This window comes from Marmota marmota, unplaced genomic scaffold, assembly GCF_001458135.2.
Source record: "Marmota marmota marmota unplaced genomic scaffold, marMar, whole genome shotgun sequence".
Taxonomy (NCBI): Eukaryota; Metazoa; Chordata; class Mammalia; order Rodentia; family Sciuridae; genus Marmota; species Marmota marmota.
In genome coordinates, this window is record NW_026000016.1 from 40558971 (window position 1) to 40585920 (window position 26950).

Here is a 26950-nt window from a genome sequence, read left to right on the forward strand (position 1 = left end):
AACTCTCTCTCCACTTTATGTGTGTGTGTGTGTATACAAGCAAGCCCCAGCCCCTCTCATCAGGCTGGAGGGGGGCTTCAGTTCTCCATCTTTGGCATTGATCTACCAGTCAGCTTTCCTGTAGGAGACTAATCGCTCCTTTCTGTACAACATGAATTAAATATATTATCTGTCTTTGTGCTGAGTCACAGGATATTCACAGTACAGTGGGGGAAGAATGGGGGGCTGGGGGAGCCCAGACTCCAGGGCTGTTCCCCAGGCTGAGGAGCTTGGGCTGGGAGGGGGTTCATGGAGGAAGCAGGGCCTGGCCTCCCCTCAGCCTTTGCCCTTCAAGATTCAGCCACATGTTGAGGAAACCTTGGGAATACAAGAGGGGTGCTGGGGGTGAACCCTGCTCCCCTACCATTTTACCTCAGGCTGTGGCACTGACACCCGTCCTACTCATGACCACCTTCTGGGGAAGCTGGTGCCAGGATCAGGTGAACAGACCCATAGGACTGGGAAGAAAGGAACAGAGAAGGTTGTGCCAGCCCCTGTGGGCAGAGGCCGGCCTGGTACCAGTGTCAGGGTGACCCTGCATATCTGCGTGCTGTCCTCAGGGCCCCAACCCAGGGCTGACTTATCGACACTCAGGGATAAGAACAGCAGGGGCGGTTCTTGGAAAGGGGACAGTAGGAGCTGGGTCAGAGCTCCAAGGGCAGTATACACTCGGCCACCTGCCAAATTAAGGCAACTCCATCCAGACTGGGGAGACGGGCAGGGGCTGGCTGAGGTGGCAGGAGTGCGGCCAGCAGTACCAGGCCACCTCCGGATGCAGCTGGGCATCGAGCAGCAGGCTGGTGCTGCTCGGCCTTGGTTCAAGCCAGGGAGCACACGGGGCCTCTGGCGAGGAGGGGAAAGACAGCAGGCTGGGGAGAACGAGAGGACAGGCTGCCATTCCTACTACGACAGAGACATCTGCCCCTGAGGTGGGGCTGGCCTTAGGCACATATCAGCACCCAATATTCTGGGGTCCCAGACAAGCTGCCATGCCCCTTCTTGCTCTCAAAGGAGAAGGTGAAATGTGTATGGGCTCTAAGGGGTCAGAAAGGGCATCTGCCAACCCAGGCAGGCAGGCCCCAGAGGGAGGCATGGCGGAACCCATATCGGGGCACTGTGCTCAGCCGGGCACCTGGATTCTCCTGTCTGTCCAGGCGGGTCCCACGCAGACACCCAAGCATTTCAGGTTGGGAGAGGGTCCAAGGTCTCTCCCTGCCCCCTCACCTCCTCTCAGGGGAGCAACTCAGGCCCCACAGTGGGTGACAGAAGGGTTGGTGTCCAGGCAAAGGCCACCAGGGAGGTGTGTGGGAAGCAGGGAGAGGACACAGCTGTGACCAGCAAGGCTGCCACACAGTCTTCCAGCCACGGGTTCTCGTTCCTCAGTCCTCCAATGGTCTCATCCTACTCAAACTTGGTCTCCATGTGACCTCTTGTCCCTCAAGCTGCAGCAGGGTGGGCCCGCCTCAGAAGATGCTCTGCCGCCGGTTCTTCCCTCGACCTGGAGAACGGAGGAATGGGTGGGACTGCAGGGAGGAGGCTAGGCTGCAAGGTGCCTGAGATCTGGGGGCTCAGGAGCCAGGCAGTCCTGGGCTAACCGCTCATCTCCGGTACTTTTGAGCTGCATGAAATTGTGACTTAACCTCTCAGAGCCTCAGTTTCACTAGGGAACATGCTTTGTACCTTTATGGGGTATTTTAAGGATTGAATGAGATAATGCATGGAAAGCACTTGTCAGGTCCAAGGCCCCACTGGCTGTTCTGGGGACAAAGTAGTTCTCCCAGATGCCAGAGGGCTCAGGGTCTGCAGAGAGAATGTACCAAAAAGGGCATGCACCTGTCAAATGCAGCAATCTATCTGGGGTGTTGAGGAAGGACTGGACAAGGCAGTCTGGACAGGGTTGGGGAGGGACCATGATGACTCCCTATCACAGGGAGCTTCTGGGCTCATCTCTATTCCTTGAGAGGGAGGTCCCCACTGGGGAGTGGTAGCCTGCCTGGCCTCCTTTACCAAGGGGAGCGGCTGGGAGGCATGAGGCCCTACCTGGCTGCTGGAAGGCCAAGCCACGGTAACCTGGGTCCTTCTGGAGCTGGATCTCCTTCAAGGAGAAGATGGAGGCAGCTGGGTGAGAGAAGAGAACAGAGGGAGTGGGTTGGGTAGAGCAGACTCCTTGAGTCCATGGAGCTGAGGGCACCCTGGCTGGGTAGCCCTTCAGGACTGGCCCAGGAGGACTTAACCCAGCACTTTAGCAACCACTCAGATCTGAGAGTCTGCCCCCTTAGTTAGGGGGGCGGGGAGCCAAACGCCCAAGGCTGCTCAGTGGGAAGTGGGCCTCGGGACTCTCTGTTTCAGCTCTCCCACCCACACTGCTGCCAGCTTTCCTTGATTCTGGGATGGTCCTGCCCCCTTAGATACTCACTGTCTTCCAGCTGGTGCACTCGCTCTCCCAGAGACCGGAAGTAGGGGTGACTCAGGGCTGCCTCTGCTGACAAGCGACTCTTGGATTCATACTGAAAGCATAGGGTGGGCTACTGGGTCCCAGCTGGGGGGACATGGAGGCCCCTATGGGCAGTGTCTCCTCTGCTAAGTTAGATCACCAAGATGGGTGGGCAGAATCTATCCAGAGGAGCCCTTGGAGTCAGACACAGGCCCCCACTGACCCAATCCTGAGCAGTCTCAGACTTCAGGCTCCCAGGTGTCCAGCTCACATAAAAAGGACTTCAGGGGAGTGAATTGCTCTTGAGATTGAAATACAGATGCTAAGACAACCAAGATCATCACCCGAAATAGTGGTAATGTTCATGGGTAAGACCAATAACTGTCCTCTATAGTTTGCAACACTTTGCATCCCACGATCTCACTGTTTACTCAAGAGCACCTTGTAAAGTATGAATCATTCATTCCACCTTGCAGTTGAGGGAACGGAAGCACAGAAAAGTCCTCTGGAACATGCCTAAAGCTACCCAGCTCGGAAGCAGATTTGAACTAGGATTTGGAATGTGAAGCTGTCTTCAAACGCAGGGTGTGGAAATCAGCGCTCCTCCTGGGCCTTGGGGGCGCAGATCGCAGGGAGATGTTTCAAAGGTTGTGAGACTATGAGCCACAGAAACTGGGGCACAGGGCAGAGGTGGGAACTTGGGGCTTGGGCTCTCCGGCTGCCTCTTTTTGGGCCCGACGGGGTGGGGGGCACTTACCAAGAGGAGGCCGGTCAGCAGGTGGATGCCATCCGTGTCCAACCTGCAAGAAGGAGGAGCTGGCACCTGCGCTGTCGGGCAGGGCGGGAGGGGCCACTCCAGGACTCAGAGCCTGGACCGCAGCGGGGCGGGGCTACCTGGGGGCGGGGTTACCTGGGGGCGTGGCTGAGGAGCGGCTGCGGGAGGTACCCGGGGAAGTTGTAGGCTCGGAACTCGGAGAGAGCGGTCACGCCAGGCCACGTCTCTTCTGTGGGGGTCCCTGGAGAGAAGAGATGCGGGAGGGGTGAAGGCTGACGTGAGGGGTGCAATGTCAAAGGAGGCAGCCAAGAATGACCGAGGCCATGAGGACCCTGCTCGGTTGAGATGAGCGGCTCTTCCTAGGGCGTCCCTGAGCCTGGGCTGGACAGAGTTCTAGTGCCCCCTGGTGGCGAGAGGGAGGGAGCGGCAGGAGACTAACCGAGGAGGCGGAAGATGAGGTGCAGCTCCTCCTTGACTGTGGAGCCCGGGAAGAGGGGCCTCCCGGTGGCCATCTCGTAGTGGATGCAGCCCACGCCCCTGCGGGGAGCAAGGGGCAGGGTGGCATCAGGATGGGGCAGCATGCCTTACTAAGGTTGCTCCACCAGGGTACCAAGGTCACCCTGCCACAGATGACTGAAGGGTCAAGGTAGGGGTGGGGGTGGCTCAGGACAGGGGAACCTCCTAGAATTGCCCAGTCTCTTACTACAGCCCCTCTCTGGGGGCTGCCCTGGGCACTAGGAGGTGTGCCCTTTCCCTTTCACCCTTAATAGGTATAAGTGTGCACTGCCCAAGTAGCAGTTCTTTCAACAGGACTTCTAGGGAGCCCTGGGGGCAAACACACAGTGGCTATTCCCCAGAAACCAATGTGTTAGCTTTAAATTTGGGCTGTTTTTCATTTTATCCCAAATCATACATCTGTTAATTTTAACAGAAAAATAATGTATCCTGTCCTTTTCAAAATTTTCACAAGGACTGATGCTTGGAGAAGATTCATATTTACTGTAGGGGACCTCAGGTACCCTCCCCCTACACCCCCCCCGGGGGGGGGGTATGTCCTAAGCACAGTGCTGGAGCCTTTGTTTAAGCTGGAGAAACACTAATCTTGTTCCACAGTTCATTTTTTAACATCCAGTGCAGGAGGGAGCCCCGTGGCTTCATCAAGGAGGCCTGGCAGTTCTTTCTAGAGTCTAGGGGTGTGGACAGCCCCTCTTCCTCCCCTCCACCCTTGATTGCTCACCACATATCGATCGGGGTGGAATACTCTGTGGATCCCAGCAGCACATCTGGGGGCCTGTACCATAGGGTCACCACCTCGTTGGAGTAGGTCTTTGTGGGCACCGACTTGGCCCGGGCCAGTCCTAGGAACAGAAATATCACACAACCTTTGCTCACAGGTACTTCTGGGCAGACCCGAGCCCTCCCGCAGCACTAGCATCCTTAGGAGCTGTGCACCTCGGTGACGTCACATCCCCACCCTCGCCTCACCAAAGTCGGCCAGCTTCAGCTCGCCTCTCTCATTGATGAGCAGGTTCTGGGGTTTCAGGTCCCGGTGCAGGATTTTGCGTCGGTGACAGTAGGCCAGGCCCCGGAGCAGTTGGAACATGAAAATCTAAGGAGGAGGGAAGAGAAAGGAATGTGTCCCATCTGCAAGGCTGGGATTGGAACAGGGGCAGGGACTTGGGGTGAGGTCAGGAAAGTCCCTGGAGAAGCTACCTGGTTCTCCTACCCACCCTGCAGCCCCATCCTGGTCCCCATGCACACCAGGGAACCCAATAGGAGCAGAAGGCCCCAGCTGTGGAGAGGAGCCAATGAGTGTCCAAGATTCTCCAGCCAAGGGGTATGGCGGGAGGCACACTGGGTCCCCTGCCTGTGTGAGGACGAATGCTCTTGGTTCTTTAACAAAATACCCGAGAAGGCCCTCCATCCCTCCCAGCTTCCTCAGAAGCCTCCCTTCATTCTGCCAGGTAGCTCACGCTCCCATTTGACAGGTGGGGAAACAGATGCTCAGAGTTAGAAGGGTTTTACATCAACAGCTAGACAGTCGGAGAGGGCATGTTTCCGTGCTCCTGGGGTAAGGCACTCGGCCCAGATCCTGGGCTCACTGAATGGCAGTGCCTTTCCCTGCTTCCTGCATTTGAAGGTCTGAGCAAACACAGTAGCTGGGGGAACCGGGGCCCTGGTGGTGAGAGTGGGATCCCTTGCTGGGCTTTTGGGAAGGGGGATGTCATGGTAGGTGGGGACCCCTGCCTCGGAGGCCCTCACCTTGACATTATGCATGCTCATAAGGTTTCCACAGTGGTCCAAATACTGCTTCAAGTCACTGTCCTGGAACACAGAGCCTGACTCAGTTCTGCGTAGACCTGAATAGACTGAGTAGATCAGACTGAGGTCTGGGCAGAGCCCAAGCCTCAGGACAGGTCCCTGGCTCCAAGTTGCCCTTATGCCTGAGCCCTTGACCCACTGCTGCACAGGAGCATCCGAAAGCCTGATTCTAGAACAAGGCCTGGGCCACCCCTTGTCCCACCTCTCCCACTCCCTCATCCCCCCTGTCCCTTGCCACACCCCATCCCTGCCGCAAGGGGGAGAGGCTGCTAGTCTCAGCCCAGCTCACCAGGTACTCAAACACCAGGGTGAGGGAGCGGTCTGTGTGGATGAGGTCGTGCAGGGTCACAATATTGGCGTGCTTCAGGTTCTTCAGCAGAGACACTGGAGAGACAGGCCCGCCTGGGTCCCCAGGGCCCCACATACCCCTCACACCCTCTCTTCCTGGGGTTAACAGTGGCTCCCCCACCCCGGGCTCCCACTGGGGCCCAAGCGGCTGATGCCTCCTCCAAGAAGCCCCAGGGGCATGCAGGGCCCTGTGACACTGTACCCTCTCGGATGGCAGTGCAGGGCGCCCCTTCCTCGTGCTCCAGCCGGATCTCCTTCAGGGCTACCAGGTTCTCTGTCAGCTTGCTGCGCCCCTTGAAGACCGTGGCATAGGTGCCCTAGGATGAAGAGCCAGCCATCAGCCCCAGGAACGTTCATGTCACACTGTCCCGGGCCTTCCCTTTGTCCCTGTGCATGGGCTGGGTCTTCTACCTGAGCACTCTTCCCCTCACTGGAATTCGGTTTTCCCTAACCTACTTCCTCTGTGGAGCACCCTAACACCTGCTGGTCAAAACATTGCTCCCTCCCAGCCCCAGCATGCCGAGTGCCCCCTAATTATAACGGCAGCTTTGTTCTTCCTCATATCATATTGATGTTGACACGCAGGTCTCCTCTTTGGACCTGTTGAGGGAAAAGGCCTTCCTCCTCCCTGCGCCCACCTCAGGCCTCTAACACAAAGCCTGACACAGTGGTGACAGATATAGTTTAGGGACATACCCTGACTAGGTGCCAGGCAATGTCTAAATGCTGTACATAAGCTTATTATAGTGACCCACTCGGTCCTCACAACAACCCTAGGACTGTCACCACTGAGCAGGAGAAACTGAGGCAGAGAGAGGTCACAGCGTTAGTGAACAGCACATTTGGGATTTAAATCTCGGCCGGAAGTACTTGCAAGAAGAAAAGGCTAGATTGTGCTCAGAACCCATGGGCTACTGTCCTCATGCCCTCATTCAGGGCCAAGGCTCACTGCAAAGCCTGCTAAAGGCTGGCCAGGAGGCCAAGGTCATGCGCCTTGGTGGGGCAGGCAACATGAGGGGGAAGGGCCCACATGCCCTGGCATGGCTACCAGTAGGAGACCAAACCCAGCCACTTACCTCCCCCAGTTTGTCCAGCTTCACGTACGTTTCCAGTTTCCCAAAGCCGATATCTGACTGAAAGGGAGACACAGGTGCTCTGAGATGGAAAGTCCCCACAACCCCACCTACTGCCCGCCTCCCCCACCTCCAGCCTCTGGGAGGAAAGAGAGTGAGACCCCCATCTGCAGAGGTGAGGACAGCCTCAAATCCTTCCTCTTCTTTTCCCTTCATCCCTGTGATAGTGGAGAGGGCCCTTGAAGTGTGAGTTCCTTCCTCCGATGACATTGGGGGATGTGGAACCCAGAGCTCCGCGCCTTGGATTGCTGCCCGCCTCGATCTGTCTTGCTCAGATAACTAGGTCCCTCTGGGCAGGTGCTGGGTCTTTTTCTGCCTCTCACGGTGGTGTCTGGGTCAAAACATTGCTCCCCAGCACTCTCTCCTGGGCACACCTCTTCTAGCTCAGGTGTTGCCAACTTGGAGCAAGACAGATTCCTGGGCCCCACCCAGAAGCTAATTCTGCAGGTGTCTGGAGTGGGGCCTGGAGTCTGTGTTTTGTACAATGCTCCCAACAGATCTGGTAGGCAGGTAGGATGGAGAAGCACATGACAGCTGGCCTGTCAGTCTTAATGGGATCATCTGAACGGGTGGGACATCTATTTGAATCCAGAGGCCAGCAGGTGGCACCAGAAGCCCAGGAATCTTTCTGGAAACCACTACATCCACAGCTGGGACAGACAAAGTCAGGACTGATAAGTAAGTGATGCTGGAAAGAGGGTAGATCACCCTCATGACCTCTGACCCTCTTTGGACTCACCAGGGAGGCGCGGCGGGACATGCGGCTGAGAGGCTTGGGCAGATCTGGGCTTTCCAGCTGTAGCTTCTGGAGGAATTCCTGCGGCAGGCGGATATCCATGGGCAGAGACAGCCTCTTGCTGATGTCCTGTGGTGACCAGGATGAGATGGGGTCACTGCTTTGGCTCCAGGGGTAGCTAAGACCTCAGGGCCTTTGATCCTCACTCTGGGTCCAGGTCTGTATACAGCATCCTTAGCAGAAGCAAGCCCCAGGCCGTGACCCCAGGCTCATGGCTGCTTCAAGGGTGTGCTCAGAGTCCCATGTGAATACCCAAGGGTTGCTGTGTGGCCTCAGGAGTTTCCTTCCCCTCTCTGGGCCACAGTATCACCACCTATAGAACATAAATCTCGTGCCTTCAGACACTGTAATTCTGTAAGCCTATTTTTCATATTTTTGGCACATGCCGATGAGTCACGAGAACGACAGTCAAGTTGTCTAGCCTTTGCTATGTTCCAGGAATATTCCAAGCACTTGGCAAATATTAATTCATTTAATCCTCATGCCAACAGTTTTAAAGACAAGGGGATTATAGTCCACAGAGGTGGAGTAAAGACACAGTTCCCTCACCTCCATGGAGAAGCGACGCTGGTTCTGCCGTCGCTGGTACTGCGTGCCAGGGGACAGCTGCCCGGGCTCCTCCCCACTGTCTGTAGGGGAGAAGGCATTGGGCTCCGGTACAGGGTCTCTGCCAAGAGGACTGAGCTGCAGGTCTGAGAGGGACAGGCATCAGGACCCCTCCCTGCCAGTCTGCCAGAGGGGGAGGAAGGCCCCACTGCCCACCCGACCTGTCCTTCTCCCCAAAGGCTGTGGGGAACGGCGGTGGCTGGTGGCTGAGGTGGGCAGGGCAAGCAGGAGCTTTCTGGAAAGTCGGGGTAGGAGAGCGCAGAGTGGCCTGACCCCTCACCCTCATTCCTCCGGTTGTGGAGCTGGTTAAACTGCTCGGTGAATTCGGCCAAGGATTCCTCGATGGTCTCCGTGCGCGGCACTGACAGTGAGAACCGGCGCTTAAAGTTCTTCATCTTGTTCATGATCATCAGGGGCCAGCAGTGGGGTCCTGGAACCAAATCCACATTTGGGGGCTGCTCTTCCCACCAAGCTCTGCACCCTGCATGCTGCAGAATTGACTTTGTGTGTGTGTGTGTGTGTGTGTACCAGGAATGGAGCCCAGGGGCGCTTAGCCTTAAAGCCACATCCCCAGCCCTTTTTAGATTTTATTTAGAGACAGGGTCTTGCCGAGTTGCTTAGGGCCTTGCTAAGTTGCTGAGGCTGGCTTTGAACTTGTGATCCTCCTTTCACAGCCTCCCAAGCCCCTGGGATTACAAGCATACACCACTGTGCCTGGCTCAGAATTGTGACTTCTTAACCAGAGTCCAGGGGGTGGGACCTAACCCAGTTCCTTCTTCCCAGTGACTCTCAGCCCCCTCCCCAATCCTTTCCCTGGGGAGATGGTCACAACGGCATTGCCTAGTTTGCACGATGTGCAGGGGGTCCTTCAGGACCCCTCCTGCCATGTCAACTCTTTGGCTGCTGGGGGTCTAGCGAGTTCTCAGGGGAGGGCTGGCATGGCAGGGAGGAGGCTAGAACTGCTCCTCAGGCCAGCAGCTCTTTGTCCACTTACAGGAGCTTCAGAGGGTCAGCAGTCAGGGAGCCACACTGATAGATGCCCACGAGCCCAGCGACGGCATGGCCTGCACCCCTAGGACACCATCTGGTCCCAGCCCCCTTTTCACCGATATTGGTATTGGAAAGTCTGTCTGGCTTGCTCTGGGCCCTCAGGAGCCCAGAAAAGAGAGGAGAGGAGCGAAGGAGGGAAGGAGCCCAGGAGCAGGCCCAGGAAATATGGAGGCCAGGAGCAGTTGAAGGTCCCAGGGGAAATACAGAAGTTTGCCGGAAACAGAGAAGGCCCCAGGGAAGGAAAGGTCAGAGCCCTTCTGGCCCCTCCCAAGCCAGAGTCTGCTGAGCAGGCAGGGTGTCCTCCACTAAGAACACAAGGCAGGGAGCTACTCTCACCCCCAGAGCTCCTTCCCCAGCCAGAAAAGCCTCCCTCCCTGGCTGCTTAGCTCCTATTGGCCTCAGTATAAGAGGACACACTCCTGGCCTCCCAATGACCCTTGCTAACTGCTCCATCCCAGACTCCTCTTTCTCCCCCTGGCTCTGAAACCTCAAAGTGGGGCTTCCCATCTCTCCTCCCCTCCCTTCTCCTTCCCTTCCTGGTTTCATAAGCTCCCAGTGCAGCTGTGCCCTCATCCTGTTTTGCCATATAGCCTTCGACTGCAGGGGAGGCCCTGGACCAGAAGGCTACACAAGCCCCCACCCTAAGAAGGCACCAGGGTCACTCTGTGGTGGGAGGGGCCACCCTACAGTCCCATGCAAGGCACAGACCATTCCTGGAGGATGCTCAGTCCTGCCCCTGGCCAGCACCTAGTTGCCAAGGTAACCAGACCCCTCCGGAACCCTCCCAGTTTTAAGGGATTATGGGTCAGTAAATGTTTGCTTTGCTTAATAACCATGTCCTTCTGTCCTCAGCCAGCCTGGATTCTTCCTCTGACACTGCATGCTTCTGGCTGCCCACAAACGTAGCTAAGTTGTGGCCTTCCAGCTTTCCTGAGCCCAGGCCAGCACCTCTCAGAGGAAAAGCCTCGGGTCTGCATTTTCTGGCAGATTCCATCTCTGCCATGAGGCCCTGAAGTGCCACTCAGGTCAGCTCAACATGCCATAGACTGAGCACCTATATGCTACAGGGTGCTGGGCCCTGGGGTTAGAGAGGTGAGAAACGTGTGGTCCCTATTCTCAAGGGATTCAGGGGCTAGTGATGCCTCCTTCCAAGACAGGCTAGCAGAGAACTCTTCTCCCAGCTTTCTTGCCAAAGCCCACGAGCCTTGGACTCTTTCCATCCCCAAACTCATTCCTGCCAGCCAGCCTCAGCCACTCTCAGGGCCTCTGTGTGATGTCGCAAGTCCATGGTCTGCAGGACTGTCACTGACAAAAGCTCCCAGAGGACAGCCACCCTGTCCCACACCTCGGTGTGCAGCCTCCAGCCAAGGGGACCCAGATGGAGGCTTCATGTTGGTGGCAGGATATATGACAAGAAGACTCAGACATGCCCTACCTGGTGACTCATTTTCCAGCCAAAAAGGAGAGCAGAGATATCCTTGTACAGATGAATTGTTTGCAAAAGTGGCTATCAGCATCACCAGGGAGCAAAGTTAAAAAAAAAAAAAAAGAAATTCAAATGTCTGGGTCTCACTCTCAAATTCTGAAGGCTTGGAGGCTGTGCCTGGGAGAATGCTTTCTTTTTTTTTTCATTTCTGTTTTTTTGCCACTATGATCTAGAGATTGAACCCAGGGCCTTGAGTATGCTAGGCAAGAAAAATGCATTCTTTGAGACAGGTTCTCACTGTTACCCAGGCTGGCCTCGAGCTTGCCATCCTCCTGCCTCAGCCTCCTCAGTAGATGGGATCACAGGCATTCGCCACTGTGCCCAGGGGAAATGCATTTTTTAGACAGTCTGTCCAATGACCTGAACATGGAGCCCATAGCTGGGAGGCATCTGGAGTCCCAGTCGGGGCTGATAATGTGCCCAGGTTTCCAGCCTGCCCTCTGCTGAGGTGGGACACCCTCAGATTGGAGGTGGGGGCTGGGGGTAGGCCCAGTGCAGCAGGAGATCCCTCTGGGAGAGGAAGTGTCACTGTCCCAGAAACAGGCACTTCTGTGGTACACAGCCTGATGCTCCCAGCCCTGGTCATGGTCACCCTAGTGGGGGCAGGGGAGGCAGGCACTTGGCTCCCTGAGGTCTGAGCTCTGCCAGGAGGGACCAGCCACACCCCTTTCTAAAAACAAGGCTTCCTCATAAAACCATCTTGCCGTCTGGGATTTATGGGATGGCCTGTTGGGTTTGTGGCTCAGGAATCTACCAGTAGCTGCCATAAATCTCACACCCTGGCTCTGGCTTGTGGTATCGGGGGAGGGGAGCTCATTACAACCCTCTGAGAGGGGGGTCCCCAGTTTCTGCCAGACAAAGGACAACCTGCCCTGAATCACACCCGCTCCCACTCCCGGGGGTTCAGTTAGGATGGTGGAGCCAGCTCTCAGCCTGGGGTGGGACAGGGAGCCAAAGGGAGGGTGGAGCTGGGGGCAGCTGACTGGAGCAGGAATGTAGGGCCAAAGTGCTGCAGAGGGATGGGGACCAGCTGCTCTCCACCTGCTGGAGAAGAGACCAAGAGGAAGTGGCTGTCACTGCAGCGGGAGGGATGGAGGTCAGATGCAGGGATGGACTTCCTGATGGTGACAGGGGAGCAGGCGGCGGGGGTGGTGACCCGAGCAGAGAGTGGGACGTCTCTCTCCACTGGGGACAATCAGGGTATTGAACCCGGCAGGGTCTTGGGTGTGACAGGGCAGACCGGGCAGTGAATGATCTGTTGTTCGCTGACTCAAGACACAAGATGCTTCTGTCACTCTTCCCTTGGGAGAGTCAGCTCCTTAGATNTTCCTCATATCATATTGATGTTGACACGCAGGTCTCCTCTTTGGACCTGTTGAGGGAAAAGGCCTTCCTCCTCCCTGCGCCCACCTCAGGCCTCTAACACAAAGCCTGACACAGTGGTGACAGATATAGTTTAGGGACATACCCTGACTAGGTGCCAGGCAATGTCTAAATGCTGTACATAAGCTTATTATAGTGACCCACTCGGTCCTCACAACAACCCTAGGACTGTCACCACTGAGCAGGAGAAACTGAGGCAGAGAGAGGTCACAGCGTTAGTGAACAGCACATTTGGGATTTAAATCTCGGCCGGAAGTACTTGCAAGAAGAAAAGGCTAGATTGTGCTCAGAACCCATGGGCTACTGTCCTCATGCCCTCATTCAGGGCCAAGGCTCACTGCAAAGCCTGCTAAAGGCTGGCCAGGAGGCCAAGGTCATGCGCCTTGGTGGGGCAGGCAACATGAGGGGGAAGGGAACAGGAAAAAGGCCTGTCACCTTGGTGCTGCCTGCCCTCACCCCCAACTGGGACAGAAGGGCTCAGTGTGACCCAGCCTAAGGCCAGCCCAGGGCCAGGCACAGTGTGGCCTTTGTCCTGGGGCCAGGGAGCCATCTGGGGCTGTCCCCGTGCAACTGGTGCCAGGGGAAGCGAGCAACAGGCGTCTAGGTGCTGGCCCGGCATGGAGGAGGGGACCGCAGCAGAGGTGGGTGGGCAAGCAGAGAGCCCCAGGGAAGCAGGGGACCCTCCCGGCCTCCCTCCCTCACTTCCTGCTGGGCACATACTGACTGCCCAGCACTTCCTGTTGGTGCCCCAAAAGCGGGTGGCACAGAAGGAGGAAGGAGGAGCCACATTGGGAGGAAATGGAGCACTTGCCGGAGGCCACCGCGCATCAGCAAGAAGGACCAGGCTGCAGGAGTATCCGCAGGGGAGGCCCCACGCAGTCTCCACTCCCACCCTCACTTAGCCGGACACAGAGGCTCCAGGAGAGGCGGTGACTTGCTCAAGGTCATGCCGCAGTTTCCCCGGTTGCTACCAAGCGCACACGCTGTGCCCACATCGCTCCCTTCTCCTCACGGAGACCTCGCAGCTCTGTGCCCTCCTGTGGCCTGTGCTGATCTCCCCTCCAGGTGTCCCCACCACACACTGAGTCACAGCCAGACAACCCCAGTGCAGACTCCCAGTGCCGCCACCCGTGAGCCATGGCCACATGGTGTACTCCCCCATGGCCTTGGCTCTCAGCGATGATTTGTTGAACATGCACGACATGCTGGGCACTGGGGGAGGCCCTGAGAATCCCAGGTGAAGGAGACAGACACTCATTTCTGCCTCTGCCTATTTTTTTCAAAGTGCCCGGGACAGAAGCGAGGCTCTGCAGGTGCTAGGTAACTGCTCTATCACTGAACTAGATCTCCAGCCCCTGCCCTTGTCCATTCTAATGGAGGTGAGAGATGCAGACAGTAAAATATAAACAAATCAAATGCATAGTGGACGGCGACAAGTGCAATAAAGGGAAATCCAGCAGGAAAGAGGATGGCGTGGGAGGTATGCCGTGTTGCAAGTTTAAACTGGGTCGTTGAGGCCTTCCGGGGAAGGTAGCGTCTCAGAAATAGTTCCCGGTAGATGTAGGGGATGAAGCTTCCTGCAGAATCTGGGGGAAGCAGGTTGGCAAGAAAAAACAGCAGATGCAAAAGTCCTGAGGCAGGCGTAGAGGTCTGCCATGTTCTACAAAAGTGTGGCTGGAGAGGAGGCCAAAGGGGAGTGTGTTAGGCCTCCCAGTGTAACGGGAGAGTTTGAGCAGATGAGTGACAAGATCCCAGTGAGACTTTAATAGCTCCTTCTGGTTGTTGTGTTAAGACGTTGCTGTGGACAAGGGGCAGAGCTGCAGCAGTCAGAAGGCTGCAATAGTGATCCAGGTGGAGGTGGTGGTGACAGGGACCAGTAAGAGCTGTAGAGGTCATAAGAAGAGGCTGGAGTCGGGAGGAGCACCAGGAGTTTGCAGATAGGTTATATGTGGGGTATGAGAAGGGAGCCAAGCATGCATGACCCTGAGAGGATCTGGCTGAGCAACCAGAAATATGGAGCAGTCCCCGATGGGGACCAGGAGCTCTGGGAGAGAAGGTGCTGGTGGGAAGTCCATGTCCAGCAACACCTGAGCAGAGCAGCTGAGCCAGGAACACAGCGCAGCACCAGGACAGCATCCAGGAACTGATGGCCCTCTTCTCTCAAGTGCCTGCTCAGACAGAAGGAGCTGCCAGAGAGAAGGCTCCGCAGAGACGTCATCACACATCCCTCCAGACTTCCTCTCCCTGGGTGCTGAGACCCCGGATGAAGGAGGGGCAGGAAGCAGGAATCATGGCAGCTACCTCCAGGCCTGAACTACCAGACTGAGAAGGGGAGAGGCCAGGAAGGCAGGTCCCCCTGCTTAGACAACTCTGCAGGGCCACATAGGACAGGGCCAGTGCCCTGGGGGACAGGTCTCCTTCTCTAGCTCAGAAGGGAAGAAAGTTCCACACAGCAGGTCAGACCAGCTTCTGGGGCCCATGGTCCAGGTAGTATGTATACTCAGCCTGCTGCTCCCTGGACCCCAGGACCTGGGCTCCCGGGAGACCCCAACCTGGAGACTGTGAAGGCAGAACAGGAAGTTGGCAGAGCAGGCAGGGGACCTGGAAGTAGCCTCAGCCTGCCAAAGCTTCCGGGTGCAGTGAGGCACAGAGGGTAGGCTTCACCCCTTCACCTCGGGGAACAGGCTTGGGGACGACTCAGAAAACCCTTTCCAGCCACCTCTTTGCCTTCCACCTGCACGAGCCCCAAGTTACCAGCCTAACTTCAAGATCTGGGACTCCTTCCTCCCAGACCAAGCCCCTCCTCACTCCTACTACACTGGCTTTGCCCAGCAGAAGCCCCCTACATGTGGCTCAGGTTTCTTGGGTCTCCAGAAGCTTCTCCAGCCCTCCAGGACCACCAGGGCCCCCCTCAGATGGGGACTGACTTCCCACTTGTCACCCTCACCAGGGTGCCTGGATCCCTACACCAAGTGCTGTTGACACACAGCAGCAAGTGTCTGCTTTATAGGCACATGCTGAGCTCCTGAGCCTACAGAGACAGATAGAAAAACAGAGAGGGACTTGGGGTAGTATCTACCATGTTCTGTCTCTGTAGGCTCAGGGACAAGGGATGAAGGATATAATTGGCCACCGTCTACTTTCCAAGGCCCACAGGGTCTGACCCTAGTTCCAAAGCCTGACTGACATCCTGGATCCTTATGATACCCTTTGCCTCTCACTTCCTGTCCCCGATCTTGATCACTTGGCCACTTTGGGCCTTGGGAGAGTTTCAAAGAACTAAAGGCGACGGCTGCAGACGTCATGAGCTGGGCCTCAGAGACACTCCCTCCTCCCAGGGAGAACTGTGCCGCCGCAGGGAGCCTGCTGATACCATCTCTTCCTTCATCCTCCAACAGACCCTGCTCTGCACAGCTGGACAAATCTGGGGGGGGTGGGGGGAGCCTCACCACTCCTTCCCCCCAACTGCCTGCAGCTCCAGCAGCAGCAGCAGCAGCAGAAGCCCAGGAGGCCTCTCCATTGACCTTGCCCTGCCCCAGACTGGGTGAGGGAGACTGCAGGCCTGGGGCCCTCGGGATGGCCACAACCAAAGGGAACAGACAGGCCTCTAATCACCCTGATGAGGAACAAATGCTCTGGAGGGTGATGGAACCAGAGAACATTCCCACAGCTTCTGTTTGGAATGCAGGAAGCAGGTGGGGAAAGCCTTGTGGGAGAAAACCAGACAGACCTGCAGGGAGCCAGGCCAGGAGGGGAAGTGTCTGGGCTCAGGGTTGCCCCTGCTTCTTTGTGGACAAATGCACCCCTGGGCCCTAGAGTGTCTTTTTTTTTTTTTTAAATTTGGTGCTGGAGGTATAGCTCAGAGGTAGACTGTGTACAGTCTGATCAGAAACATCCTACAGTAGGGCCACATGCTGTCCAGCCCTCCTCTCCGAAATTCAGTACCATTTGGTGTCACAGAAGAAACTCCATTTACTAGCACTGTGACCTGGGGAGATACCCCATGTCTCAGTTTCTTTGTCTGCTAAGTGGGGACATTACCTAATCAGCTCTCTGGTGATATCCCTCCCATGTTTAAAATGCTCCGGAGTTAATACTGCCCTCAGGAAGAGTTCCAGCTCCAGGACCCACAGAGCAGGCCTCTTGTGTTCAGATCACCATCTTCTTGATGGTCAGCTCTTGCTCCTACCCTCTGGTTCCAGTTTGATTGAATGAACTTGGCATTCCCAGAAAAAAAAAAACACTCCCGCCCTCCCCCACCGCTTTGCATTGACCATCCATTTGGCCTGGGATGCCCTTCCTTAATTTTTCCCTGGGTAAAACCACTCCCAAACTCAACTTGAGTGTCACTTCCCCTGGGAAGCTGTGCGTGGCCACACCTCCTTCCTCAAGGTAAAATTAGACACGTCCTCCTTGCAGCACCCACAGCAGCCCATGTGGACCCCAAACTGGGCCATGATATCCCTCAGGGCTCAAGTCAGGCATGACCTCTTCTCTGGTGCCGGCCACAGTGCCCCTTGGCTCTCCTGGGGCCTTGCTGACCCCAGCCAAGTGAGGGTCCCACAGCACTCGACTTATCTACTTTACTTATCTAGTTCCCTAGTTTGCCCTTGAGCAGGCAAGGGCTGGGTCTCACTCATCATCACACCCACAGCCTGACATGGGGCCTGGCCCAGAATGAACCCACAAATGACCAGCGACTCAAGGCCTCAGCTATAACCTGACCCTTCTCTCCCACCCTCTGCGTGGCTTGGATGGTAGTGGGTGATGGGAGGCTGGGGCAGAAGGGTCAGCTTCCCAACCAGCAGCAACTCCCCAAGTGGGGTCTGTGGAGGTCTCTGGGCTGGAGGTGCGACAGTGAGGGGTGAAATGGAATGAGAAAAACCCTAACAAGAGATTCCAACCCAATGTGCAGAAAGCTGGGGCTTCCAAGGTTTGTGAGGAAGGGGTTGGCAGGGCCCTGGGACCCTCCTCCTGGGCTCTCACCATTTAGGGGCAGAGTCTCAGAACCTCACTGGGAAGGTGCATGACCTAGGCTCAGGCCTTGGTCTTGACCCCTATAGACAGCCCCTGCTAACCCCTCACGATCTTACTCCTAAGCCCTCCGTGTAGGCTCCACATAGTCCTACTGAGGTCTTTTCTGCTGCTTCTGGCTTCCTGAGCTCAAGGAATAGAAGCAGATATTGCATCTTCTGATATATATATTTTTTTCTCCCTTGGTTCTGGGGATTAAACCCAGTGGCACTTTACCACTAATCTTTATATCCAGCCCCTTTTATATTTTTATTTTGAGACAGGGTCTCACTGAGCCATCCAGGTTGGCCTTGCACTTACAATCCTCCTGCTTTAGCCTCCTGAGTACCTAGGATTTCTGGCATGCACCACCGCACCAGGCCTTGTATTTTCTTTTTGATCATTCTGGAGAACCAGCTAAGGCTGGCCTGTAATCTTGGAGGACCTGAATTTCCAAATGATAAGACAGGACAAGATGCCCTCTGTGAGCCTTGGTCCTGAGTGTGTAGGACCTGCCAACTATTTGGCCTGAAATGCCCTTCCTCAATTTTTTCCTTGGTGGAACCACTCTCAAATCAATTCAGGTGTCACTTACCCTGGGAAGCCGTGCATGACCACACCACAGGCAGGAGCCAGGGGCCAGAGAAGGTACAGCCTCCACCTCCCACATCCTCCTGCTCCCAAAGTCTGTGTTCCCCTCCCAGCCAGAGCAGGCCCTCTCTGTTCCTTTTAGCAACCCTCTTTAAAGACCCTCAAAACAGCACCTTCACCTACCTCACCCAGCATATTACAAAATTCTAAAGTCTACAATCCAGCAATCCCACTACCAAGCACATACCCAAAGGAACTAAAAACTATGCCAGAGAGGTCTTCTCTCCTGTGTTCACTGCAACATTGTTCACAATAACCAATGCATGAAACAAACTAAGTGTCTATCAAGTAATGAATGGATTTATTTTTCCCTTTGGTACCAGGGATTGAACCCACTGAGCCACATACTGAGCCACATCCCCAGACCTTTTTATTTCAAGACAGGTTCTTGCTAAGTTGCGTAGGGCCTCACTAAGTTGTTCAGGCTGGCTCTGAACTTGTGATCTTCCTCCCTTGGCCTTCTGAACTTCTAGGATTACAGGCATGCACCACTGTGCCTGGCTGAATGAATTTTAAAAATGTGATATACATCTGCAGTGGAATATTATTCAACCATAAAAAGGAAGGCAATCCTGCCAATTGTGACATAGATGGACCTGGAGGACATTGAAATAAGCCAGACACAGAGAGACAATGTTCAATCTAAAAACGTTAAACTCAAAAGAAGCAGACAGTAGAGTGGTGGTTACCAGAGCTGGAGAGCAAGTAGGAGGCAAGAGAAGAAATGTTGGCCAATAGGTACAAAGTTAGAGTCAGGAGGAATAACTTCTGGTATTCTATTGCACAGTAGGAGGACTAGTTAATAATTATGTATTGCATACTTCCAAATAGCTAGAAGGTCAGGTGTACATGCCCGTAATTCCAGCTACTTGGGAGACTGAGGCAGAAGAATTGCAAGTTCAAGGCCAGCCTCAGCAACTTAAAAGACCCCGTCTTAAAATTAAAAAAAAAAAACAAAAACAAACAAACAAACAAAAAAAACAGGGCTGGGGATATAGCTCAGCTGGTAGAGTGCTTGTCTCGTATGCACAAGGACCTGGGTTCAATCCCCAGCACCACAAAAAATAAATAAATAAAAATTTAAAAAAACAAAAAGGGCTGGGGATATGGCTCAGTGGTGCATGCCCTGGGTTCAACCCCCAGAATGGAAAAAAAAAAAAAAGAGGAAGAAGAAGAAAGGGCCAGGTACGGTGGCACATGCTTATAATCCCAGCAGCTGAGAGGCTGAGGCAGGAGAATGGCGAGTTCAAAGCCAGCCTCAGCAAAAGTGAGGTGCTAAGCAACTCAGTAAGACCCTGTCACTAAATAAAATACAAAATAGGGCTGGGGAGGTGGCTCAGTGGTTGAGTGCCCCTGAGTTCAATCTCCAGTAAAAAAAAAAGAAAGAAAGAAAAGAAAAACAGCTAGAAGATTTTGAGTGTTCTCACCATGAAGAAATGATAAATGTTGGAGATGAAGAAGGTGTTAATTACCCTAATTTGATCATTACACAATGTACACATATATCAAACTTATAAATATGTAGGAATAATTAATTAAAAACAAAACCTTATAAAGAGGTCTGCAACCTCTTCAGGTACCCCTCACGTCCCAAAGGGACAGCTCACACATTTCCACCTGCAGCCAAACAGACAAAGAGAAGAGATAAAGGGCATCAAGTTTAGCTACCCTTTCACTCCTGACATCCAGATGCAAGGATCCCAGCTTTCTTGGTGGCCTGTCAAGGACCTTTAATCACATCTCTGGGTTTTTCTCCATGCCCAACTTTAGCAACAGAGCAGCAGGGGCCTCTGAGCCCTGGCATCCCTGGGGAACCTCTGAATCTCATGAGCAGGGAGGGTGAGGGGAGGACTTCCCAGCATCCCTCAACCACAGTCCTATTTATACTCTGTCCCACCAGCCTGGCCCACATGAGGCCATGTCCCTTGGCCATCTTCTCCAGCCCTCCTTGTCCCAACCTTAGTGGCTGGAGCTTCAGGTCACCCCCGGGAACTCCACCAGGCTCCTCTGACCAGTCCTCAGGTCCCTGGTCATCTGCCTCGTCCCTCCTCTTGCTCTTCAGATGCTGCCTGGCCTCCCTCACCAGGCTGGGCCAGCGGACCACCTTGACCTGTACTGCCTCCTGGCTGCCCCTGCGGCCATGGTCTTCTCTGGGGAGCCTTCCATCAGCCCACAGTTGTTCTCTGTTCTCTAAGTGCCCCTTGTCAGTGTCACTCACACCCAGGGTCCAGGCTCCTTGAGACTTCTTCCAGTCACTTCCTCATTTCAGAAACACCTGCTCAGCACCAGGCACCGTCCTGTGTCCTGCACCTCATATTCCTCTGCCTCAGCCTCCATGAAACCTTGACCCCTGGGTCTCCTCGTACTTTCTCCCTCCCACAGCTGGTGGACTCACTTCCTCTACCTGTCCCTGAATGCCGGCACACCCAGAGTTCCCTCTTTGGCCCTTTGTGCTTCCTCCCTCTGCACCATTTCCTGGGTGACCTCATCCTCTCCCATGGTGGAAACCACCACCTACGCCACGTGCTGAGGGCTCCCAGATTCCCAGCTCCAGCCCCTCTAGGCCCCTGAGTCTCAGATGTGAGGCCCCAGGGTCCAGCTCGAGAGGTGTCTCCAAGTGAAGAGGGCAGATGCTACACCTGGGACAGCTGTACATGTGCAGGATGCGTGTTACTGTCACATACACATGCCAACACTGACACATCGTGTATCATCCAGGGGGCAAGAGGTCAACGTGTCTGCAGCAGTGATCTCTGGTGGCAGAATTACGGGTGATTTTATTGTCTCCTTTTTGCTCATCTGCATCGTCTAACACTTCCACGATGAACATTTATTGCTTACCTAATAAGAAAATGGCAACACAGCTTTTTAAATGAAAAGAAAGTATTTTTAGCCTGAGATTCCAGAACGATTTAGTGCAAGGCCTAGAGAGAGCTATGATTATCTTGAGTGGGGGGGTCAGAAAGCTTCTTCAGTACAAAGAAGACAGTCCATACTTTGGGCTCTGCAGGCCATCAGCTCTGTGACCATGATGTAATACTAACCCTGTAAAATGAATGAGTGTGGCTATATTACAGGAAAAATTTATTTAAGAACATTAAAATATGAATTTTATACAATTTTTTAAAGTGTTACAAAATATTGGTTTTTTTCTTCTTTTTCCCCAACCATTAAAAAAAAAAAGGTGAAAGCTATTTCTTTCTTTCTTTCTTTTTCTTTTTTTTTTTTTGGTACCAGGGGTGCTTAACCACGGGGAGCCACATCCCCAGCTATTTTTTGTATTTTATTTAGAGACAGGGTCTCACTGAGTTGCTGAGGGCCTCACTAAATTGCTGAGGTTGGCTTTGAACTCTCAAACCTCATACCCATAATCCTCCCAAGCTGCTGGGATTATGGGCATGTGCCACTGTGCTCGGCTGTGAAAACTATTTCTTACTCATGGACTTTAACAAAACCAGGCAAGATTTGGCTAAGAGTCATGGTTTGCCAACCTGTGAGCAACCAGTACCTTTGTGGCATTTGAATCCAGTATTCACTTCTTCAGTACTTTTCTCCTCCTCTCGATAGGGGTGGACTCTTCATGACTCATCTGAGCCATGGCAAGGACCAGGTAGCCAGGCATCATGGAGCAAAGCCCTGGGCTTTGAAGTGTGGAGGAACAGAAGGCCGAGTTCCTCCCGGGGCCTCAGAGCACAGCTCACTGACAAAAGTTGGAGCCACCAACCGCAGTCTTGGATGGGGCTTCAGAAATCCCCTGGTCTGTGCTCTTGTTCTTCAGGCCAAGAAGGCAAGACCTAGAAGGGGCATTGAACTGCCCAAGGCTACTTCAACTGTCAGAGTGGAGAGGAGACCAGAACTATGAACACTGAAGTTCAACGTCCTCTGCTCCCCCAGGGCCACTGGGCACCATAGCTAGGAAGTCAGCAGCCCACTCAAGGGCCACCTTCCATGGGGCAGAAGAAAATGGCACAGAACATGGCACTCCACCCAACCACGGCAGAGAATACTGCCCACGGGGCTCCACACAGATGAGGGAAGGGCTCTGTGACCTCCTGCCTGGCCTCTAGCCTAAAGACCCCACGCTGCTGTCATGAAAGATGCCCTTTGCACAGAACCTGCCATTACATCTGCTTCCAGGCAGTAGATCCCTCCAGGACAGCCATGTCCTCTCCTGGGCCCAGTCACCCTGCAAAGGTCTCCTCTGCTGGGTGGCTAGGGCCAGAGGACAGAAGAAAGCTTGGTTCCTGAAGGGACTCCCCACATAAATAAGGGCAGGCTTCTTTAGGCAGGCAAGGGTGCAGGCGCAATGCACCCCAGAGCTTTGCCTGAATGATGAAATGGTTAGAGTCCAGAGTGAGGGAAGAAGCTTAAATTTTTTTTTTTAATTTTTAGTTGTAGACGGATACAATACCTATATTTTATTTATTTATGTGGTTATGAGGATCGAATCCAGTGTCCCATGCATGTGAGGCAAGTGCTCTACCACTGAGCCATAAGCCCAGCCCAAAACTTTTTTTTTTAATACTGAGGATCAAACCCAGGAGCACTTTAAAACTGAATTACATCCCCAGTCTTTTTATTTTTTATTTTGAGACAAGATCTTGCTAAGTTGCTTGGGCCCTCACTAAATTGCTAAGGCTGGCTTCTAGCTTGTGATCCTCCTGCCTCAGCCTCCTGGGTTGATAGGGTTATGGGAGTGAGCCATCGCACCCAGCAGGAAGAAACATTTTAAGAAGGGAATTCCCTTCCTAATTTGGGGCCTGAGCCCTGGTGTCCACAGGGGTCCTGACTTTAGGAAAAAGAATACAGGCCAAAGGCACTGTAACTGCCAAGGATGGCCCAAGAACTCTGTGTGCCACCATCCCTCAATAATGACATCAGGTAAGGCAACAAGCTAGGAGTGTCATGGACATTATCTCATTGGAAACCCTACAACCACATGAGGTAATACTATTATCATCCCCATTTTAACTAAGGAAACTGAAACTTGGTTGGCCCCTTGACCATCCCAAAGTTTCAGTTTCCTTAGTTAAAATGGGGATGATAATAAAACTTGGATGGTTAGGTAATGCCTTACCTCACCTAAGGCAACCAGTTACTGAGTGGCAGAGTCCAGGTTTAAACCAACCCCAAACCAACCCCAAAGTCCTTATGCCACCTCCACCCATGGTGGTCAGGAGACAGGTACGCAGCATATAATAATGAATGAACACGTCAAGTGCCACATTTGGGTCATCTTGTCTGCCTCCAGCCCTCTTTCTCCAGGGAAGACTTTAGTGGAGGCATTGGTGGGGGAGGGGGGGAGTGCGCGCACACACACACACACACACACACACACGAGTCCTAACAAAGAGGATCTCACCACTGTCCCTTCAAATATTTGGGCCAGTGTTCTCAGAGCACGGTGTCCTGAATCACCAGCATCATCCAGGTTGTCGGGGAGCTTCAAGACCCCTATTAGTTGAGGGCCGACCTCACACTCTCCTCCATCCCCTTCTCCTCTGCAGACAGAGCTGTGGAGACCTCAGGAGCAGATGGGCTCTCCTGCAGACAGGCTGGGCTCAGAATGACCCTGCTTTCCTTCTTCCCAATCTGCTGTATGACAGGCCAGTTCCTGCCAGGCCCCAGCCACCAACCCTGTAATGATCCTGGGCCCCTGACCATCCCAAAGTTTTGTGTGTGTGTGTGTGTGTGTGTGTGTGTGTGTGTGTGCGCGCGCGCGCATGCGCGTGCGCATGTGCGCACATGCACTCGCATGCACGCATGCATGCACATGCAAATGCACACACAAGTATATTGCATACAGCTGTGGGGGCTGGGACAAGACTAGCCTTGGTCTGTCCCCACCCCCTGAGATGGGAAAGTGCCCATTCAGCAGTGGACAACTGAAGGGCAAAGGCAAAGGGTCCAGGGCAAGGGAAGAAAGAGGTCATGGAAGGACAGGGCTGGAGAAAAGATATGTGACTTTTTCCCAAAGAGGTGAAGCTAATCAGGTGGGTCTGGATCGGGGCCAGCCACTTCCTCATGGACAACAGAGCAGAACAGGGACTGCAAATAATTAAGTACAAGGAGAGGGTCCTCTTGCCCCAGGAAAAGGAGGCCCTGCCAAAGGCACTTCGGAGTAGGAGGCTGATGGTTCTTCGGTACCAGTGCCCACCTTACGGACCCTGAAAACTAGCACATACTACTAGTCCCTCCTGGAAGGTTCCCATCCAACTCCACCCTCATCCTCTTATCTAGAACCTTCCTCCCCAACCTGGAGGAGCGAGAAGGATTCTTTCTAACAGCTTGGCCTGATGGAGTAGGAAAGCCTGCCTTGGTCTCTACTGCAGAGCCAGCCCCAGTGCCACCACTAGGAAATTCCCTTTCCCGGTAGCGACTACGACCACTCCTGTAGCTCTGCTGTAGGCACTGTGTGTTATTATCATTTAATTCCTACAACAATCCTTCCTCTGATGAGTCCCCTCCACGTGTGAAGAAAAGGCTGGGGGTCGGGAGCTTGCCGGGGACTCTCCACCCCTCCCATCATAGGCAGGTCCGAGCCCACTCTGGAGTCCTCAGGGGAGGAAGGGTGGAAGGGTGCTGTGAATAATGAGGCTCCCTTTGTCCACTGCCACACAGCTTGGGCAGTCAAACAGCTAATGTGGCCAGAGCTGGATTCCAGTGAGGTTTGCCCTCCCCTTCAGCTCTCAAGTTCAATTAGAGAAGGAAAGAAGGAATCAAGAGGAGGATAAGACCTAAACAGGTGACCCCAGAGAGGAGAGGCTGGGTGGGACAGGAGCTGGGAATAGCTGAGCCATGCTTTGCCCTGCAGCGGGAAGCCGGCTCCCAAGGCACAGGCAGGGCCGCATGCACTGAGGACTGAGGCCTGTCCAAAAGGTGGCCCCTCTCCTCTAGACCTCAGGGGAAGTCTCTCATGAGATCCCAGCCTAGGAACCTACTTGCTGCCCAGATCTGGTCCCCTCTCCTGCTAGCTATGGTGAAGCCTGGTTCTGCCTGGCATGGGACAAAGGGGAGCCCCATTACTTACAACACCACCCCCATCCTTCCTTCCCCTGAGGGACTCCAGAGTGACCTGGGACCTGCCTGTGCTGAGGTAGGGGTTTGAGGAGGGATGAAGTGGGCTGGATCCCATCTCCTCACCACCTTGGGAGAGTTTCTCTCAGTCTCAGTTTCCTGGCCTGTGAAATGGGAATAGTAGCATGTATTTCACAAAGTTGTTGGGACACACTGTTTGGCACTCAGTAGATGGCCAATAAATAGCAGTCACGAAGGCATTCAGAAATGGAATAGAACTTATCGATGTCCATCTGCTCTAGCTCTGGAAACCCTAATGAGTTTGGGAAGAAGATGGAGAGCTTCTTCCAGCCTCCTGCAGGGTACAGGCAGCCAGCAGGGAGAGTCCTAGGAACCGCATGGTCAGGGACACCCCCAGGTTATGGGGCAGCGGTGAAGTCAGTCATCCAGAATCTCTGGGAGGTAACAGGCAAAGAGCTTTGCTGTGACAAGGTGACCCTCTTTCTAAGATTCCTTCAGGATGCAAACCCAAGCCTCTTGCAATCTCCTGACCCCAGGCGACATTTTCCCAGGCTCCTTCCAAGGCAGAGTAAAGGTGGGGGATTTCTGGGGACATGCCTGTCAGTCAGGTTCAGGGTGTTCTCAAGGATTGTCCAGGAACGGCTGTGTGCCCATGCCTGGGTGGGGGAGGCCTCACATGCCAAATCTCACAGGGTGCTGACAGGGAAGGGGCAAGTCCGTGGTGTCTGTGAGTCACAGGGATCAGGCCACAGGCCACAGATGGGGAAAGCCAGGGAAGGTAGCTCAGGCTGTGCTGGGGGTGGGGATGCAGGGCAGACAGCACCACCCAGAGCCAAAGAGGTTCTGGGGACTTAGCCTCCCACTCCTCAGCTCCAAATCTCCCATCCCCACTGTCAGGAAGGTCTCAGAGAATTAAGAGATCACTGGAGCCTAGGAGGGTGTTTACGCCACAGCACAGAAAATTGGTCACTGCCTCTTTGCCTAATTCCCACTGCAAGGCCTGCAGCGGCTCAGGGAACATGCCCCCAGGTTGGGAAACAGATGCCTGCAGCCCATACCCCATTCGGATTTCAGATTCCTGATGGTCTTCCCCAAAGACAGCAGAATTCTCAAGCCACACCTCCTTAGCCCAACAGGCCACCCACCCTTCTTTCCCCATGGCTGCCTTAACCCTTTGTCCACTGCTGATGGGGCGCGGGGGGGGGGGTCACTGCCCCTCTGGACTTCCCGGGTGTCCAGAAGAGGCACATTCCCCATCGGCCCCTCTTTAACACGTACCCGCGACGCTGGACCTGCAGGGTTTCACGTGTCCTCCCACGTTCTTTCCAGGGCTCTGGACTCCCACCCCTCCACCTCTCATGCTGCCGATCTGGAAAGTTCACCAGAGCCCAGAAAGCTCTTCAAGGCAGCGATCTGGCCCCACACTCTCGGGTCCTCTGGTCACCAGGGACTCCTGACCCTTGCCCTTCCCAGAGGAAGGGCGCTTAGAAAACGCCTAGCTCTCACGGGGTGGAAAACTTTGCTTTGCAGGGTTCCGACGGTAGCTCAGGGGCCAAAGCGAGTCCCAGATGGAGAGTCCCTGCGACTGCGAAATAGCCTTCCCTCCAGAGCACCTGGAACTTGGGAGTGGCCTTTCCAGGGCATCTCCCACCCCCCAACACACACACGCACGTCTCGTGATCGCCGATCTCCCCTCGCTGCTCCGGCACTGCCCTCCAATCCCTCGCCCCGGGGCGAAGCAGACCGGCGCCTTTAAGGGCCGCTCGGCTTACCTTTGCTCCTTTCCCCGGGCGCCGCGGTGCCCCCTCCTCCGACCTCCCGGCTAGCGCAGCTCGCGGTCCGCCGGCCGCACTCACCGCACCTCCCGCGGGACGCG

General features: G+C 54.5%; 1 protein-coding gene across 9 annotated transcripts; it reads right to left on the minus strand.

The window, feature by feature from the left end:
• Cdk18 (cyclin dependent kinase 18) lies at positions 1 to 26944 on the minus strand. 9 transcript variants are annotated; one of them, XM_048809547.1, is made up of 17 exons: positions 26847 to 26918; positions 10939 to 11010; positions 8734 to 8883; positions 8397 to 8539; positions 7791 to 7916; positions 6995 to 7051; positions 6121 to 6235; positions 5860 to 5972; positions 5511 to 5573; positions 4734 to 4857; positions 4486 to 4606; positions 3688 to 3785; positions 3384 to 3489; positions 3231 to 3273; positions 2456 to 2546; positions 2080 to 2157; positions 1 to 1537 (listed from the first exon to the last, which is right to left on the minus strand). In XM_048809547.1, the coding sequence occupies exons 3-17, from the start codon at positions 8861 to 8863 to the stop codon at positions 1503 to 1505; spliced, it is 1443 nt and encodes a 480-aa protein (XP_048665504.1). In that variant the 5' UTR covers positions 8864 to 8883; positions 10939 to 11010; positions 26847 to 26918; the 3' UTR covers positions 1 to 1502. The 9 variants fall into 9 exon arrangements, 8 of the variants coding, with proteins under 8 accessions (XP_048665504.1, XP_048665505.1, XP_048665502.1 ...); XM_048809548.1 differs by lacking the exon at positions 10939 to 11010 and having other exon boundaries at positions 8397 to 8476; positions 26847 to 26944; XM_048809545.1 differs by lacking the exon at positions 10939 to 11010 and having other exon boundaries at positions 26847 to 26944.
• Between the last annotated feature and the right edge of the window lie 6 nt (positions 26945 to 26950).